The 19,211-nt window shown below is 41.8% G+C and overlaps 1 protein-coding gene across 1 annotated transcript; it reads right to left on the bottom strand.

Moving 5' to 3' along the window:
* Nucleotides 1–2,171: 2,171 nt before the first annotated feature.
* On the bottom strand, nucleotides 2,172–13,479 carry gpr146 (G protein-coupled receptor 146). Its single transcript, XM_086185668.1, has 2 exons — nucleotides 13,228–13,479; nucleotides 2,172–6,597 (listed from the first exon to the last, which is right to left on the bottom strand). Exon 2 carries the CDS (start codon nucleotides 6,555–6,557, stop codon nucleotides 5,556–5,558), a length of 1,002 nt encoding a protein of 333 aa, XP_086041794.1. The 5' UTR covers nucleotides 6,558–6,597; nucleotides 13,228–13,479; the 3' UTR covers nucleotides 2,172–5,555.
* Between the last annotated feature and the right edge of the window lie 5,732 nt (nucleotides 13,480–19,211).

The following is a 19,211-nucleotide window of genomic DNA, read 5'->3' on the forward strand; positions in this document are numbered from 1 at the left end:
TGCAACCTGAGAAAAACAATGAAACCTGTGCTTGAACAAAGCTCAATTACTACATTTATTTTTGTGTCTAGATGGTTTTTTTTAGTTTGTTTTTTTTACAATAGCAGAGACAAATCTCTTTTTCTTCAGTTAGGTACAAAAATTATCCAAAATACCAGGTGATTTTCTTGAAATGCCTGTAAAAACTCCTCAATAGCTAAAGGAGAGCTACAGGAAAAAAAGAAAAGACCAATGCTGAAGCTATTATGCAAAACTATAAAAAAAAAAAACCAATTAATTTTCTGCTGATCTACAAATCAACAAATTGGAATTACTTTCATAGTGACTAAAATATAAGGCCACAGCCAGAAAACAGTTAGCTTAGCATGATCTAAAAACAAGTGGAAACAGCTGGATATCTAAACTGGTTGCCTGGCAACTGCTTCATCCAAGTCTGGCATGAAAAATTGTTGTTTAACGCTTCAGTTTTTGCAGATTAAATGAATTAGATCAAATGTGTTTGTGAGCTTTGGAGGCTTGGATGTTTTTTTTCTTCTTCTTTCCTTTTCCTTTAAACCTTCATTAAGAAGCTCTTTCCAGCTAAGAATAGCGGGTTTTAACATGCAACACTGGTGGGCAACTCGTCTGCCAAAGGACCCTTTAATGACTACATTTGCAAATATTTATGACCTGCACATTTAACGGACTGTTCCACGTTGACCTCACGATGCATGTGCATGCAGCATCAGCACAAAACCCACAAGGTTTTTTTTTTTTTAAAGTGAATTTAAGAAAAAAAAACAAACCTCATAACCTGACAACTTTCTAAAGACGAAAGACTCGACATCAGGGATGCAGCAACTCGTATATGACACAAGAGGTTTACTGGGTGAGCTAAAGTTAACAGTATTGAGTGAAAAAACTGTGCCAAAGATTATGTTTTTAACTAAAATCAGTGGAGAAGGGCCCTACATTAGTCTTTGCCCATCAAGCCACGAAAACGACCCCTGATGCTAAGCTAGTCAAAGTGGCTGCTTTGTGCTTTACACTAGCAGGTAGTCACATTATGAAGGTGTTTCTCTTAATTAAGAGAGAAACTGAACACTTTGGTCCTCAGGTGAAAACACACGATAGCTGACGGGTCTATTTGTGACTCAGCGTCCTTAACAAACTCCTCGTATGACCCCTGCGGGACAGTTAGTAGGTGTTAAAGCAGATGGAACGAATGACATGGACAAATTTGTAGTCCACTAAACACATATATCACTGCAGTATTTCCATCACCCTGGGCTGCTCTACTACAAGAATAAATGTAATCTAAGAGGACTGGTGAGTGACGTCAGAGAGCTGAAACCCTTTGGCTTCGGCCCGAGCTAAAGCTAATTAGCGTCCCACTCTCATCAATGGAAAAACGGCTGATGTGCCATCTCTGACCTACATCTCATCCATGATATTTTCCATTTTAAGAGTAGTTATCCACCCATATGTTATTTCTCTTAAATAAAAGAATGTTAATTACTTAAACACTTATTATTATTATTAAAAATGGATGTGGGTAAAACCTTCCTCTGTGATACCGGAAAGTTGTATAATTTGCTCTTGGACTTTGTGATCAGAACATTTAGTGCAATTGATATAAAAAAAAATCATATTTCTTAAGCAGTATTTCATATAAAAATAAATGCAGAATAAGATAGCTGTGTGATTCTTTGTGTTGTGTCCATGGAAGTCCGAACCTCAGAGGGGGAAATGACAACCATGCTGGGTCCTATGACTGAATGAATCATTTCCAGATGGAGTGAATATGCTTCAGGACCTCCTCCTGCTGCTTTGTTGTGCTCTTACATATTGTGAATACTCACTTGAGCAACCAATCCAACCACAAAGTTAGGTCATGACTTTCTGATTTCACCCCTCTGACTTCCTGTTGTTTGACTTGCCACACAGCAACCGGAGTACGGTCCTTATCAGATGTAACATTGTTTTTCACTGAGAATAGCCGGACTTTACATCCACAGGAAGACATAACAATTCCCAGAATGCCTGGAATGCTGCTATTCTCTGCAGTCAGAGTGGTAAAGAGTCCCACCACATGCAATCAGCTGCAGCAGGGCGAGTTGGGGGGGGGGGGGGGGGGGGGGCGTGTCATCCTTCTCCCCAAGTTGACCTAACGGTTGTAACAAACAGTACATGCATTGAGAAAAGAAGGAAACCATATCATGTTAGTTTATTGTTTAATCAGTCTTTGACTCAGTTGACAGTAGAGTAGATTACTTACAGAATCTCAGAAAAATAATACTGTATTGTTGAAAGAGCGCGGTATCCTCCTGTAAATCTCTTACAATATATACACATTATTTTGTATTATACACTTGTATAGACAGTTTCATACACATCACATCTGAAACGTGGATTCATCTGGACTTCTGAGGTTTTGCCGTTGAAGTAGCTAAAATGCATCTGTAACGCAGGAGAAATCTGAACACACTCGGTAGGTTTCAGGGACTTGACTTAAATTTCTGATCGTATATATTTGCGTGTGTGTGTGTGTGTGTTTTTTGTTTTTTTTAAAACACAGGTTAAGGTCTTGAAGCCAGGGCTAAATTTCTCATCAAATTTGATGACACATGCAACCATCCACTCAGTATTATCCAAAAAGGTGTTGCTGTACCAACAGGGTACAGAGAAATGGCAACAACTCTTATTCATGATCATGATTGTCATTCATTTTGTGTATTTTGACGCAGATTAAGATTGTTACCTTCTTGACATTGTTTACCGTCATGCTTCTGTTCCATTAGTGAATTAAAGACCAGCTGAAATTGTACCCACATAATCTGGAGCTGGACTGCATCCTGTTTTCTCTCATTAACGAATAAATAATATAAAAAAAAAAAAACAGGGTTGAAGGTGACGAACAGCCAAGGACACACTGACGTAGATTTTGGTAACGAGTTCACGTTGATGACTGACAGACGGGTTGATGCTATTTTATTTTTAATTTAATGTTTAAATAAACATGCAGCATATTTTGTTTGACAGGTAGGAAAAAAAAGGCTTTTCCTGTAAAAAAAAAAATACACATTTTTCGGGGAAATATGGTTGAGAAGTTGAGAAATGTGACAGAGGAACTGAACAAAACTGGTTTAAAGAGCATTTTTCCATTCGGCTGGACTTTAAAAGAGGTTCAATTAAGACTGATGACGAAACGACGATACATGATGAATGGTTTATTGATTTTTTTTTTCCTAAGCTAAATCGAATTCAAGAAAGAAGTATTGGTCTGATGGTGGAGTTTTACTCTTTTCTTCTTCACCTCACTGAGATGATTGCTTCTTACTACTGAACATTTTCTTTCTATCTGGATTAAACGCGCGAAAATGGAAAAATAGCCCCAAATCAGAAAACTGGACATTTGGAGAAATACAATAAAAGCACAGCTGCAATCAATGACAGTACATTGCACTCCAATTTGGGGCTGAAAAAAAAAAAAAAAAAAAAAGCTCATTTCCAATCCTAAATGAACTATTAACATTAGGACTTTGAACTGAGTTCACATAATGATTAACTGACGATACATTCAAGTCTTTTTTAGCTGATAATCAACTACTGATTGATTGTGGATAGAAATCACAAGATGGGGCTATGCAGGGATAATTTCATTGTTTCAGTTGCAGAGTATATGAGCATGTGTGATACTTTGCTGTAGAACAGTTGTCATGTGCGAATAGCATCAAATATCTTAGTACATCTGGCGAAACTTCATACGTTGCCGCGGAAGTCATCTGAAGATTTAGCATTAAAAACTACAAACATACTGTGAGTGGCTACCACTTATTTCATAAATGGGGTGAGCCTTGTTATTTCTCTCCATGTTAATGCCCCACCTCGCTGCTACAACTGTTGACAGGATACACAAGCTTTCTCATTTAGTCTCTTTTAAACTGGCAGGCAGGAACTCAAAGCAGCTTAGCCAGAAATGTGCTGATTACCTGGACACATCGGAGCAGCATCACGGTTCAAACTCTACTTCTGACACAAACATGATGTTTGCAGGTGCTTGGCCTTTTGTACTTTGCAATTTTTTTTTGATGGTGCAGCTTGAGTGACTCAGTCAGACTGCCCCCCCCCCCCCCCCCCAAAAAAACAAAACAACAACTCACGAGTGCTCTGACAATTTTAGGAATGTACCTGCTCCCCCTTGTGCAGGGTCCTCCCTATGAGGGGGTGTGGACTTCGCTGACCTCTACATGAAGCACGTGTAACTCCTGCAGCAGCAAATGATAGCTTAACAACTCACATACTGGGATGAGGTGATTGCTTTCAGCCTAAATTCTTTTAATGATTTCAACGGTTATTGGATAATGAGGTAAACTGGTTATGTCTGAACCCTGAATACAAGCATTTAGCCATACGCAGTTTCACGCCTCTTTTCCACATACAGACGTTTGGAGCCTGTGAATCTACCGATACACTTATAAGTCCATTCATTGCCCATCAAAACCTCCATAATGGGTTTGCAAAGCTCGTCCCTCTGTTTATTTTCGGTTCAGTATGTTGAAAAGGCTTAAATTTTGCAGCATAATGAGTGTGTCAGCTAAAACAAGCTAACAGGCTACAATTGAGTTAAATGACACGCGTTTCTATCTGTGTCGCTATCTCTGAAGTGCAAGCGGATATTTGACACATGTAGATGTCAATGACCGACAAAATTAAGACTCTAAGCCTTACGCTAACTAGCAAATGTTTCTATTACAGACATCCGTATGTGGAAATGAGGCATCAAAGTTGTGTAGATGTACAGTATATAGATTTATCATTGGGCATTACCACTGATTACAATTATTGATTTGCTGTGAAACTTGACGTGTGAAAAAGTAATCTCTATATGCCTCAAACCTCAAATTATATATATATCTCTATATCTCTAAGATTAGCAGTACCAGTATCTGCCTCTAGATAAAGAGTAGTACTGGTATCAGAATAAATATAGCTTTTGAAATCAAGCCACCATTTTTCACAAGAAACTAAGTTTGTGTTCCACCTTTACAATGCGGAAAAACAGGAGCTATGATAATCAGGAATCACTTTCAAAACACCGAAGTAAAAAAAAGAAGCTCAGAGAAGGTAGAACCGTCCTCTCGTTCAAGTGATCAAGGCCTCTAATTTGAGGGAAGTAATAGTGACGATCTCTGGGGGAGGGTGGGTTTGCTGAAGTGGCTCTGTTGATGCAAGGTCTCTTTAGAAATAAAACTTAACACAATCAAAGAAGAAGTATCTTAGTGGAGAGCTTCATTAGATGACCAAAAAAAATAAAATAAAAAAATCAGCACTTAAGTGGTTTTTGCATGGTTTGTCCTCTCACTGCAGAGCTGGATGAAACAGATCAAGCTCTGGAGGGTGACAGGAAATTCCACAGTCCGCTATGTCGCTCTTAACACAGTCCAGAGCAGCAAGGGAGCCCTGTCAGATACTGGCTCTGTAGGGGAGAGATAAGTGCTGGCTAAGCCAAGAGGTGGAAAGAGGGAGTGGGCGGTGCGTCAGTGGTCTCCCAGGAGAGGGGTGGGGGGGTTGTTTCACGTCACCACTTGCTGCACTGTCGAGCGTTCATGGGGGCACGACTGGTCTCTGCAGTGCAGCCTCCTGAGGAGCCGCTGCAGCTTGTTGGAGAAATTTCTGTTCATCTGCCTGTACATGAGAGGCATCGCAAAACTGCTGGAGAATGCCAGCAGTTTAGACACGCATCTCAAGAAATAATAAGTAGGGAAGTAATGCGCGTTGCTAATGTACCCTGGTGCACCGGCTATGGTGTGTACCAACAGGGTCATGTAGTATGGGGTCCACAGTACAAATTGCACACAGACAGAGGCTAGAAGCAGCTTGTGAATAGAAGGGTCCAAGCGGGCCGAGTCCTGATCCAAAGGCGTTGACTCCTTCCTTATGCGTAAGATGAGGACAAACGCGTAAAGCACAGCCACAGCTGGAACCACGTAGCCAATAAACATCATGATGGCGTCCGCTGCCTCCTTGTTCTGCATTTTGGAGCATTCCACCATCTTGGTGGAGATGTGGTTACAAACGTAGAAGAGCAGAGAGGAGAAGCTAGTAAGCACAGCACCACCCCATATGAACCCGCACACATGCTTGGTGTTATACACGCTGGACATGTATGTACGAGGCAACGCCCGCTCTATATAGTAGTCCAGGCTGAGCAGAGTGGTGGAATACATGATGACCAGAGAGGAGATGTTGAAGAGGATAAGCAGTGTGATGTAGACTTCATTGTTGTACTCCCAAGCATGCCAGCGGGTGAAGGTGGAGCTCAGCAGCTCCACGGGTGCCACAAGGTTGAGAACGAGGCCTGCGATGGCCATGTTGACGAAATACACGTCTGGCATGGTCATAGACACCTTGTTTGAAAGGTTGACGATGACCAGCAGCCCATTGTAGCACAGCCCCAATGGGAAGCAGACCAGGAGGTAGATGAGGGAGAATACTGACAGGATGAGGCCAAAGTCCTGGCAGAGCCGGAAGTCCACACTTGTGTCTGTCTCATTGTAAACCATGCAGATCCACATCGCTGGGCTCTGGCACAGGTCACACACTCTCAACAGGTAACTGCAAGGAGAGTTAAGGAGAAACGAGTTAATTACAGCACTGACGAGAAATGTGAAGGTTGTTTTAAATTACCGCTCTGATTTAAGATAATTACAACCCCCTTGCTTCAACACAGATTACAATAATGTGTTAAGGACTGACTGGCACTTTCATATAATACACAAAAGTTACATGAAAAAACTGTAATGTTGATTTAAAAACCAAACTGTGTAATGATTTAATTTAGCAGAACAATCAAAGTTAGGAAGTGAGTGTGTTGTACTGAGTGAACGCAATAATTCACCCCTTAAATAAAAAAATATCCAAACTAAACGGTAAATTTTGTGAACTTGAGTACTGGACATGAGATTAGTGTGTGTTATGACCAAGCTCAGTATGCACAACAGTTTTGCCCAGTTCTGTATTCATTGAAGCATACACCAACCCTGCTAACAGCACTGCAGGCTTGCAGCCTGACACGCCAAACAAAGATCAGCGTGGGGCTATTTCAGTTATACAGGACACAAAGAGTTAGCTCAGTACAGGGGGCTCAAGCTATATTACATCATCAAGAGCGACTGCAATGATGAGTAAACAGTCAAACTAGCCAGGACAGACGAGCTAACTGACCACCAACTGCAGGACAGTCTGAAGCAGATAAAGTTGCTTTTTACCCATCGTAACTGGCTGCGTCCTGAGCGTGCACTTTCACATACTAGCACATGCATGTTGCATGTTACTTGGTGATTATACTGGAGGGCGTACCAGACATGGAACTTCCGGTTTAGATTACTGTAAACCCCCTGAACAGAAGAACGCTGAAGGCTGCAGTGGTCTTGAACTTGTTTACATTTAGTTTTGCAGGTTTTCACAAACTTCCTCATCGGTGTATAAATGTGTGTGCGAATGGATGAATAGGAATGTGTTGTAGAAGGGTTTTGAGAGGTCGGTTGTTTGGCAAAGCGCGACAACAATGCATCCATTTCCCTAATGCCACATCATTTAAAAAAAACAAAAATCAACTGGTTAGTTGCTGGTTAATGGGTGTGACGCTATGGAAATGTACAGAGAGGCCAAGGCCAACAGCCAAATTTGAATCATTTTTAGTCTCATCACTGAAATGAATAACTGAGATCATGACTTAGACTACAACTAACAAATCCTGTCTGTTATTGGCGAGAATATCACACTAGGTAGGTACTAGGTTTGAAAGGAGCCACAGAAAATAAAAAGTATTTTCCCTCAATGGGCAGAATTACAAATATTTCTGTTGTTGGTCTATGTACAAATGAGATCAGCAAGCAGGGTCTTAACACAAAAACATGTCAGATGTGGTTTAGCTATTATGTCCCGGGTAACACTGTTAAATTCACTTCAGTGCATCTGACTGGCTGAATATGAATGGCTCACACTATGTTTCATTTTGCTCACTTGGCCTCAAAACCCACCACTTCTCATCTATGACAACCACGCTGGCCCGAGCAAATGAGGCCCTTGTTCTAGTGGAAGAATACAAAACTGTATTTGTTTGATGCCTCAGCAAGTTCTTTCTGTCTTGCTCTGCCTGTCACAGTCACATGCAGGGGTGACGCGGCCTGTGCAAAGCTGCCCCTGCAAAGCTGCCCATATGCTTTTCACATGGTCAAGCAGCCATAACCCGTTCCTAGCTTTACTTAAGTTATACTGCTCTCACTAAAGAGCTTACACCTTCTGTTCAGGTTGCTGCCAAGTTGATGGGGGGCTGGGCACATGGTGATGAGTAGATTTATAAAGAGTGAAATGTGAAGCAGGCTCTGGTGAAGGGTCACTGAGAGCTAAATCATTGGGGGGGGTTCAAGGCGAGGTCAAAGAAAATGACCGTGCACACGTCCAAAGTGTTTGAGATCAAGCTTGAAGGGGCTGCAATTTAAAAAAAAAAAAGAAGAAGAAGAAAAAGTCTTATGTAACATGGCCTTGCATTATTGACTCAGGTCATTTTAAATAAATTATTCAAATAGCTTTGGACAAGGAAAAAGTAGATCATAAGGTTATTACAGGCTTGTGGCAATGAGTCACACAAGTTCGCTTTTTTTCATTTTTTCAGGCTTAATTTGGCGGCTACATTTCCACATGCTTGGCTTCACCCCAGAAAAGTTTTTTTTTTTTTTTTTTTTTTAAAAGGTTCATTCCCTGAAGAGCAAATAAACACAATTTGAACAGGATTTTCTGGAAAATACTCCTCCAAAATACCCGGGAATAAAGTGCAGCAAGGCAGTTTTGTTTTCAGGAGGATGAGTAATGACGCCAGTAAAGGGGAAACATTCCTCCTTCTACTTATGTAACACCACTACAGAGGGGCTGTTTTGGCCTGTCCTCAGAGACAGATGCACACACAAGAGATCAGTCCCACCTCATAATCAGACTCCAATGGGGGCTGGAGCTCAGAGACACAATCAGGAGGACGAAAGTGTAGAGTTACTTTTCACAAAAGAAGCTGTTTTCACCTACACAGGAGCACTGGTCAGCCCTCTCCAAAACATGGCTCTCGAGCAGAAGCAGCTTGCTAAAAAAACAAATAATTAAAGTACTCTCCCCTAAGTAAGCTGGTCTTTTCTCAATGTGTTGCAAATTGAAAGCACACAGCAGTTTGTACGCTCCTTTTATCACTTAAGGAGAAAATGACTGAGAAACGCAGGCATTTATTAAAGAGAACAGCAGACATTGTGGCTGGAAATCCCCATTCATTAGCACCTGCTGTATACAGACACCTTTGCTACCCTTTCATTATCACTTTGACTCACTTAGTAGCTTCTCCTAGCTACAGGGTGCCAACTGTTCTGCAAAAAAAAGAAGAAAAAAAAAAGAACACATTCCTGGTTGTGAAGTGTCCGTTAGTCGTGACTTCAGAGGATTGCGATAATAATTTGACATTTATCGTGATAATAAGAAATGTTGCCAGATATGATTTTTTAAAAAAAAATCATGATCCGACCCAAGACATTGACAATAACAAAGCAATGACAAAGTATTAACTAGAGACAAGTGTCACAGCTGGTAATCAAACCTCCAGTGTGTGTAACGCACGTTGGCCTGAGGCTAAACACCTGTAAACCCTCTCACATTCATGTACTGAGAATCATAGTGGGAGTGCCAGAAGGGCGATATCACCTATCTCCATTTAGCTTCACGCTAAAATATCAGGCCATTCTCCTATGATTTCAACCCTTTTATTTCAAACTTATAGCAATCGAGTGACAACCAAAGCAGCAAACTAAGTGAAGACAACGCTTCAGGGGCAAAAACTGCAGTTCCAAGAGTGGCCACTTGAGGCTGGTGCTAAAAGAAATGCAATCAGCATCGACCCAAGAATTAAAATATCCACCTTTACAGCAGAAAGGCAGTGTTTAGAGTTTGGTACAAAGTGCAGTTTTGGTCTGTCTGGTGATGTCAGTTGCTCTTCATTTTGATTTTAAAATCTGTTTACCATCTGATGTTTACTTGTTGAACTAGCGACACATGAGGTTTTTCTTATTTAGTCCAGCGGCGATGGTGAGTTGGAGGAGAAGGAGGAGGTGGTTATGCAAAATTAAGGAAATCGCCAGTTTGAATGGCAGGTGGGGTTGATTGTCACTATTGTTACAGATCACACTTGTCCCAAGCCCCTAGTCTCAGTGAGATCTAACCCTTGCTCCTCCATCGTGCCACCATCTTGTCAAGAACTTGCTAACCCTCTTCCAGTTCCAAAAAGCCCAGATACGACTATCAGAACACTAAAGCCAAGGCCTCAAAATGGGAGTCACACTTACTCTGCTGCTGCTACAGTTAAAGCAGATTCTCGCGTTCAAATGTGAGCAAACGCTACCTTGTATTGTCTGCGTCACCTCACTCAGGGTCAGGGCAACTCTTGTGAAAGTCACTGTAGCTTTTTGCATTACGCCAACAGCCCATGATAATGAAATCACTCGTTTTCCACTCAGCTGAGGGAAAAACAGGCAAGGTGAAAAAACATTCCTAGCCCTCGTCTGGTAGCACTGGAACCTTGTGTGGTTTATGTTATTTTATGCTTCATTTAGGCACTGACCGAAGTCTTCAAATTAATTTTGTGGTTTGTGAGACTTGAGAGTTTGCTGGCCCCTAATTTTCAAATAAAATGTTTTTTTTGCCGCACAAGCTGTGCGTGCTAAATTTAACGTTTACCTTGTGGTCACAACATTGAAAATTTGTGGAAATTTATTGTCTCAGTTACGAGTAAATAATTACACACATTGTACAGCATAATTAACCAGTGATGAAAATTATTGAGAAACTGTTGATAACTTTGTTGTGCCTGATGGATCCTGGGAGTTGTAATTCAAAACAACACAAAAAACAAAACAAAACAAAACAAAAAAAAAAACCCTAAAGTCTATGAGGCTGCCAAAAGGATAACATCTTGTTTTGGTTCCTCTTGCACGTTAATATGACTGCAGTCATAGACTTGGTCAAGCCCTGTCTGAACTTTTTGCACTACTCCATGCGGTTAAATAAAATATTCCCAGAGGGGGGAGGCCGTGCGTCAGCCCCACCAATTATGATCTCGTAACCCCACGTGCTTGACGCACCAGGATTTTAAAGCCAGATCTCGTGTACGGATGGAAGTAGTGTGACATACCGGGCCTACACCCCTCATATATCCTTACTGGAACTTACAGGCCGTTCTCAGAAAGCACAGAGTGATGTCACATGATTCACTGCTCATGTCCACAACAATGTGCTGTGGAGCAGCAGCAGCAGGGAGAATACTACAGAAAGGAAACGAGATTACATGACTCACATTTATAAAAAAAAATCAGGAGTGTGCAAGAGTGTCAAAGTTGAGGTTTGACATTTGATGCACAGCAATTCCCACTAGTTATTAGTGTACAATTCCCAGTAACCTACCACAGACCTACCAACTTCCTTGTAATCCACTGAGAAATACATGGGTAAGTTAAAAAAAAAAAAGAAAAAAGTCCCTGAATCTCTCCAGCTCCAAATGTCGACAATAATTCTTGGAAAACAGCTCATTCACGAAGAGGGAGGAGGGATCTGATTTCAAGTGTACACCCAACACTGACTGTGTTAACACAAACAAACAAACCAAACAACTCACATCAAGTGCGTCGTTTTGGCGCCCTTTTGAAATATTTCATCAGAATGTATGTTTTGACATGGATATTGTCGGCTTGGTTTTCAACAAAAATGGGTAACACTGCAATTTCGGAGGTCATCTCACGTGAATGACGGTTCTGTTGTTTACCGTTTGTTAGTAAAGTGACTTCAGTTGTTACTTTACCGCCATGTTGGAAATGCAGGTGGAGATCCAACAATGCTTTTTTTTTTTTTTTAAGTTTCCAATCTGATTCAGATATGCGGATTCTGATATCACAGCTTTGCTTTTATGTTACTGTTGTTGGCAGGAGGCAGCACTCTTCTTCTCCACGGAACAAAAGTCGGATATGGAGTGGGCTGATGGCGAGGAACATCGGTCTCTCCTTGTGATTCCGATATTCCCAATCCACGTCACAACCATAATACAAACGCACGTGACGCTGAATCTCTTAAAGATTGAAGCCTATGGCACCTTGAAAGTTTATTACAAGGACACAAAATGCCCTTAAAATCAGAGCACTATTTATACACAATCCCATGAGATTGTGTTGATTTTGCAGGCAAACTGCACACGCAGGTCGTCTGTCTACACGCCATCCTCAGTAATCTGCTGATCTCACAGCGCAGGTGAAGTGACAGCTTTCTTGACCTCTGCCTGACAACATGCTGAACTGTCACCGGCATCAAGGAAGTCAAGAGCTCAGTGGTCAGCACGGAGCAGGCTTACTGCCATTAAGCCATGGCACAAACTCACACATCCCCTTTGGTCACAAGGACAACATTGGGAGGACAACAAAGGCAAAAACAAAATCTCTCCTTAAAAAAAAAAAAAAAAGTGTCAGGGGCCGGAACTTCTTTATCAAACTCCAGCTTTCACTCAGTGGAGGCAAAACGTAGTCAGGTGCTCATCTGTTACGCAGTTTGTGTTGTAGTTTGTGAATAATTAAATATCACAAGACTGAAGTTTGAATAGTCGTTACAGTGATATAGCATTATTTCCTAGGTTTATCATACCAGTCAGGAAGGTCATAAATGTGACATGATTAAATCCACTTTAAATCTTTGTTCATGTCACGCTTGCATTTGAATAAACTTTTCCTAGGCACTTGAGGGAAGCCGATCCCGTGAGAAAACAGCTTCAGGTGTTGTTTTCCTCCTATAAATGCCTTGTTAAAGTTAAAACTGTAACAGAGCGCAGGACAGAAGCCAAACCAGGGCAACGTGCTGTCTTATTTGTTATTGCCGACACTGCGGCTCCCCATCACACTTGAGTGCACGGATCAGAGCCTGATAGCTGTCACGGTTCTTTTTTTCTTTTCTTTTCTTTCTTTTTTTTTTTTTTTTAACTGTGTTATTCTCTTACCGCTGCTGCAGAACTCAAGCGGCTCACATCGGAGCTACTAGCACCCATAACGGAACTTCTTCACATTTCTACAGCCTCCATGAGAGAGAGAAAAAAGAAAAACTTGTCCAAAAAAAAAAAGGGTTCAAATTATAGAAATATATATATAAGAGGGAAAAAAAGGGGGGGGGGGGACTCACCGTAGATGTTTAGAGTTGGCTCGGTGACAAACCTACGGAGGCATTGGGTTCGGATGTAGCATTTCCACTGGCATTGCATTTGACAAACAAACGTCCTGGAATACGCTCTCCGGTTCTCCTCCTCGCGCTGGTAAATACCCCCCCAAACACGGCAACAGAAACCGCTTTTACTTCATTCCGAGAGAGAGAGAGACAGAGAGAGACAGAGAGAGAGAGAGAGAGACGAGCCTCCTCTATCAACTTTTTTTTTTTTTTGGACGAGGCTTGTTCTGAAAGGGGGGGGGGGGGGGCGTCCGTTGCAGACTTTACTACTGCTGCTGCTGCCGAGTCCTACAATGTGTACACACGTGACCCTCCCCCCACTGCCTCCTCGCTCTCCGCTGCTGATCTCCGGTCGCGAGCCCCGGAGTGGCTGTTTCTCTGCTCTGATTGGCTGGCTAGGAGGAGAGGGGGGTGGGGCGTCAGGGGAGACCGAAGGACGAACCCACTCTCTCTCTCTCTCTCTCTCTCTCTCTCTCACACACACACACACACATATAGACACAGACACACGTACAGAGACACACGCAAGACATTTACGTTACTCGTGGGGACTCGTCTTTGACGTGACGCGATACGGGAGCCCCTTCACCCTCACCTCCACCACCACAACTTTGTTTAACTGTTTCACACTGTCGCGCCACTGACGTTCATCCAACCCCCCCACCCCTCCCCTTGAACTTTACCTTACCTTAAAGAGAAACTTCACCCAAGAATTGTTTTTGACTACTTAACAATCCCTTTTTTTGTGTGTGGTTTGCATCACTTATTTATGAATCCAATTTGCAAAAACAGAATCAGCCGGGTAGATTTATCTGTGTTTAGCTCGAAGCTAAATGTCCATTTAGAAACTCTCAAGCGTGTCTAAACTTTCAGGTGACACAGTTACTGTACATTTCCAAAGAAGTGCACATCCGACTGTGGGCTGGAGCATCCGGTATAAGCATTGTGCTGGTTTCTCTGTAAATCAAGCCTTAGGGGTAGACTCTGTAAATCAAGCCTGAGGGGTAGACCTTTAACCGTGATGTTTAAAGCCATACTTTACGCTTAATGCTAAGCCAAATTAGATCCTCCGCCCTAGACCCAACACACAACTATATATCAAGCTTAACCCTGGCCAGATCCTAATTAACCCCGGCCCTAAAACCGAGTGTTGACCCTCAAACAGCCTTTTTATGATGTGGGGCCCAGAATTTAAGCCCCATGAGAGACATTGGACACTGCAAGTAGGGTGGATTCCTGCTTAAAAGACAAAGTTAGTTTCACAAAAATGTACAGCAATGAGAGGTGACGTGGGTGGGCGCAGAGTCGAACTTATCTCAACTTCGACCGATGGACTGTTAAGCAAAAGCGTTACCTTGGCAACCAGAGCCTGACATGTCTTCAAGTAAATCACCTGCCAGCAACAGAGCAATCACTTAAAATGTGTTTACACTTTAAGGCACCATTTTCAAGTGAAGGCATCACATAAAAGCCTTTTAGCACTGACGTGACAGTCTTGGCCTACTTGCCGTTTAGGTCAATACCAACTTTATCCCTGATAGCCGTAAGTTCTGGCTGTCTTCCGCCAGTGTTGACAGCCAGCCAGCCAGCCAGATTATCTGTATATAAGCCAGAATTGACCTATCCTAAGCTCCGCCCCCTCATCCATGATCCTCCAGTCACAGCTGTTGCTTTTCTCTGACAAATTTCTCTGAGGTCAATAACGGCTGTGATTGGAGGATGGAGAAAGGGGGCGCGGCTAAGGGTAGGTAAACTGATTCGGCTGTGGAAGTGCCAAAGTAGTACTTTGCTAGTACGTAAATTATGTTTTACCACATGAAGCTGGGTCTACACATACGCACTATATACGCAATAAATACAAGAACACAACTCTCCATTCTTCCTGACACTGAGTGTTATAATTGTGCCCAGAACATGATTAATCATCAAGATAGTTGTCGAAGAAATATTTCCTGAGGATTTTCGAAACAGAAATGTACCACTGCCCGGAAATTTGTTCTAAATCAATCTTTCAAAAAGAGCTCTTTAAAAAGAATCCTGAATTCCCTGCTTAATACAACAACAAATCCCTGAAGTAAAACCCAAACGGTGCACAGAGTTAAAAACCAAACAATACTGCAGCAATTTTAAAGTATTAGGAAATATATTTTAGCCCCCTCAGAGCTTCATGTAAGTCATGGATTAGTTCTAGTCCAGCAATAAAAATGAGAAAGAGGTATGAAAGCATGTTTGACTGCATTGCTTCATGACAAAATGCCTGGCATTGCTCATAAGAAAATGATATCGCATGCCCATATTGGAACGGAATGAAAAGCAGCGTATTTAACTGATCTATAGGTAAGACTTGGCCCATGCAATCACAGTTCTGTAGAACCTCCAAAAAAAAAACCTCCTGGTGACATATTAGCATAGCCAGAACACTATGAAGTTTGAGTACCAAGTGTCCAATTTAATAACTGAGCCAAGAGAAAATCTTTCCTTGATCATGCTTAATCATTCTAGTCAGATGAGAACTGTCATTCAGTTTTATTTGTGTTCGCCCCACAAAAAGTCACAATAAAATGACCAAAACCAACAAAAAGACCTAAGCTTACAATGTCACAGTAATGCGGGGGGGCGGGGGGGTCGACTGACAATCTGTCCGTCTGCATGTGCTTTAGCAATCACTTAAGCAAGAAGGCATCTCAGTTGGAAATGTGAAGCGCTTAACTTTCCACATCTGCATGGATGATGGAGCCAAGTGAAAGTAAGAGAATTTCCTGCGGAGGTAAGTGAGGCGGTATTCACAAACGCTGTGTGCATGATGGTGAAGATCTGCAGGATTAGCTTCACGGTCTGTTTTGTAACAACAAAATTTTTCAGCGGCCTCAGCCTGAATAACTTGTGTGTGAAGGTGGGGAGCTACTGTAATGCCATAATCCCTCATGTATAATCTTCTTATTTGTTCAGTTGATTGTGCTTATAACGCTTTTGCAAAGTTTAAAGTTTACTTTATCTTGTGGGATGTGTACTGTAAGATGGTCAGGTGTTTGTTTGTTTTTTTCCCGATAGAACTATAAGAAAATGTCCCTGTTTTTCCATGTTTTTAATTCTATGTGTGTTTTCTTTTATATGTTATATGTCTTATTCGAATTACTCTAAGTTCTACAGCCAAGAGTATCCATATAGTGAGAGAAAAACATTGTGGCCACAAGATATAACTTGTTTCCACAATTAAATTAATTTGTGACCACAACATATAACTTGTTCCACACAAATTAGTCAGACTGTACGCGCAAGTTTTTTTTTCTTGTGGCCACAAATTAATTAAATTGTGGAAACCAGTTAAATCGTGTGGTCACAAAACAATAAATAAATAAATAAAAAGTTATATCATGATGCTTTCCAAATAGAGGAGGTTTGGTAAAATACTCTGTAAATCAATTTAGCTAAAAGAGCACTTGGTGACAGGAATACCAGGACAGCAGACTTGAGATGGGCCCCCATCTGCCCCGACTGGTTGGGGTGTGAGAGAGAGAGAGAGGGAGAGAGAGGGAGAGAAGGAGAGAGAGAGACTTGTGGGAACCAGTTGTGTCTCATGGACACAAATGAAAGAAAGTGTGACAAGTTCTATCTTGTGGCTAAAAACGAACTTTGGGAACATGTCATATCTTGTGACCATGAATTAACTAAACTGAGGGAAAGGTTATATCTCATGGATGCTAATCAGTTCAGTTGTGGGGACACATCATACCTTGTTGGAACAATTTATTCCCTCCATCTATAAACATACATTTTTTTTTTTCCCCCTCTGGCCATTCCAGGGCTGTGTACTATGTCAAAACATGTATAGAAGGATGGGACCAGACATTAAATAGATATGATAAGAAAGATGGAAAAAAACAAAAAAAAAACTTTTTTATTGGCTTTTGGTGTGTTGGATTTACTTCTGAATAGTTTGGGTTCTCTATATCTGAGATCAGTGTTTCCTGCACTTTTTAAATCTCGGTTGCCTATGAAACTTTCACCTGCCTGTTGTGTGTTCTCTACCTACACAGATGGCGCTAGCACCTCCAGTGGCTAGGCTAGTACCTCTAACATTAATGTTAGCTCTGTCACATATGGCACTGGGAGCCCCAGCGCTGTTGGTTTTGATACTTGGGACTCAGCTGATGTGCTACTGCGCCCACCGCTGCTTCCATGGGCGTGGGACGAATTTCAACCATTCATCCATATTTCAGCAAGTTAGGTAGAAATATTGGGTGCTAAAGGGCCTTTAGGGAGGGGGAGGCTGACAAATGTGTACTGGGTGCGCATCCACAGATGTTTGTCTGCAGCACTACTTTGCCCCTTACTGGCAAGTATTTTGCCCTTCTGGCATGGAACGGCACAAATCACGAAGGAAGGAAGGAAGGAAGGAATGGGTTTTCACAGAATGTGGAGACAGAACTGGTTTATTTTTGATGAAGGCTTTTTAGAGGATACTACGGATTATTTTGGCGTACCCTCTGAAGTCACTGTCTGTACCCCTGGGAGTTTGGGAATTACAGCATGAGATTGTTGCATGACATTTGAACAGCACACATCTCTATCAAGTTCTTGATTGCGTGTTTAAGTAGAGACAGTAATGGTGGTTTGCGTGGCAGCATCTTTGATGTGGTCATTCACTGCACTAGCAGCAGCAGCAGCAGCAGCAGCAGAGAAAGTGGGTGTTAGTGTTAAGAGCCGAGTGGACCAAGAGTCTGAGGACTAAATCACAGTTTATCCCCAATCAAGCTCTGGAATCTGTTCCAATTCTTGGACACCTCGGCACCACTGCAAGGCCCTGGTCTGCGCTTACTTTCCTCCTAAAGACTTTAGGCTGCATGACGACATATGGCTTGTTTACAAATGAAAGTCTATGATCAGCCCCGGATGCATGTCAGCTGTTTGCACAGTTACTTTGACACCAGATGGTCACTGACACGTAATGGGAGTCTAATGATAATGACTAACCACAGTGTCTGTGAGACACTCTGTACACTTTATGTGATTTTGAAACTGACGGGTCTTTTCTAACCTGGACCTGTAACTGATGACATTGACGAAACATTATAGCAGATTTACATTCTCTCTAACACAAGCAAAGAGCGTAACACAGCAGTACAGTGAATGTTGTGCACGTGCCTTTAAGCTCAGAGGCCTGGGAGTGCACATTAAGCTCATTAAGTCTGTGGAGGAGATTATGGTGTGTTGTGAACCAGGCACCAGCGTCCAGTGGCTGGGACGTCTCTGCATTTTTGGATGACCCTGAAAAAAAAAAAAAACTCCTCCTGTTGTACGTTAAAGTTACATTTCAAGTTAGGACAGAGCCTCTTGAAACACTTATTCCATTTAAAATGAATCAACATAAAGGCACCTGCATTTGAACAGAAGTAAAGCATCCAATTCTGATCTATTTGGAATCAGAAATGTTTTGATGTTGGAAAAGCCAAGCGATGTTATGGCGGATTACAGTTTATCAGTAAATCAGTCAAGTTCAATGCTACATGTAATGTAGACATGTTCAACAGGAGAAGTCAGGCTCATGACAATCAAGAACAAATTCATCATGAAAACATCTGTTTGAACCTCACAGCTTGTTTTTAGTTTTTCCGTCATGATTGAAACGGCATCACACTGAGGTTCGTCATCTTATCAGGCGGCTTCCTGGAAAAAAAAAGGCAAGGTATGTTTTTGGTATGTGTTTGTTTGTGTTTCAGTCACACTGAAAGTGAACATGAATTTAAGTGTTAGAATGAACTTTGGACAAGGCAGGTGAATGCAAAACATGAAAAGGACAGTGCTGCTGCAGAAAAAGAATGGGCAGTGGATCCTGGATTAACACTACATAAGCCTGTTTCTAAGCTGGTGTCTGGTGTGGGACAAACAACGCTTCGGAAAGATTTTTGATGATGAATTTTAATATTCCCCTCCCATCTGTC

This window comes from Aulostomus chinensis, chromosome 18 (assembly GCF_037954235.1).
Source record: "Aulostomus chinensis isolate RoL2024-O1b breed Wild chromosome 18, RoL_Achi_v1.0, whole genome shotgun sequence".
Classification (NCBI taxonomy): domain Eukaryota; kingdom Metazoa; phylum Chordata; class Actinopteri; order Syngnathiformes; family Aulostomidae; genus Aulostomus; species Aulostomus chinensis.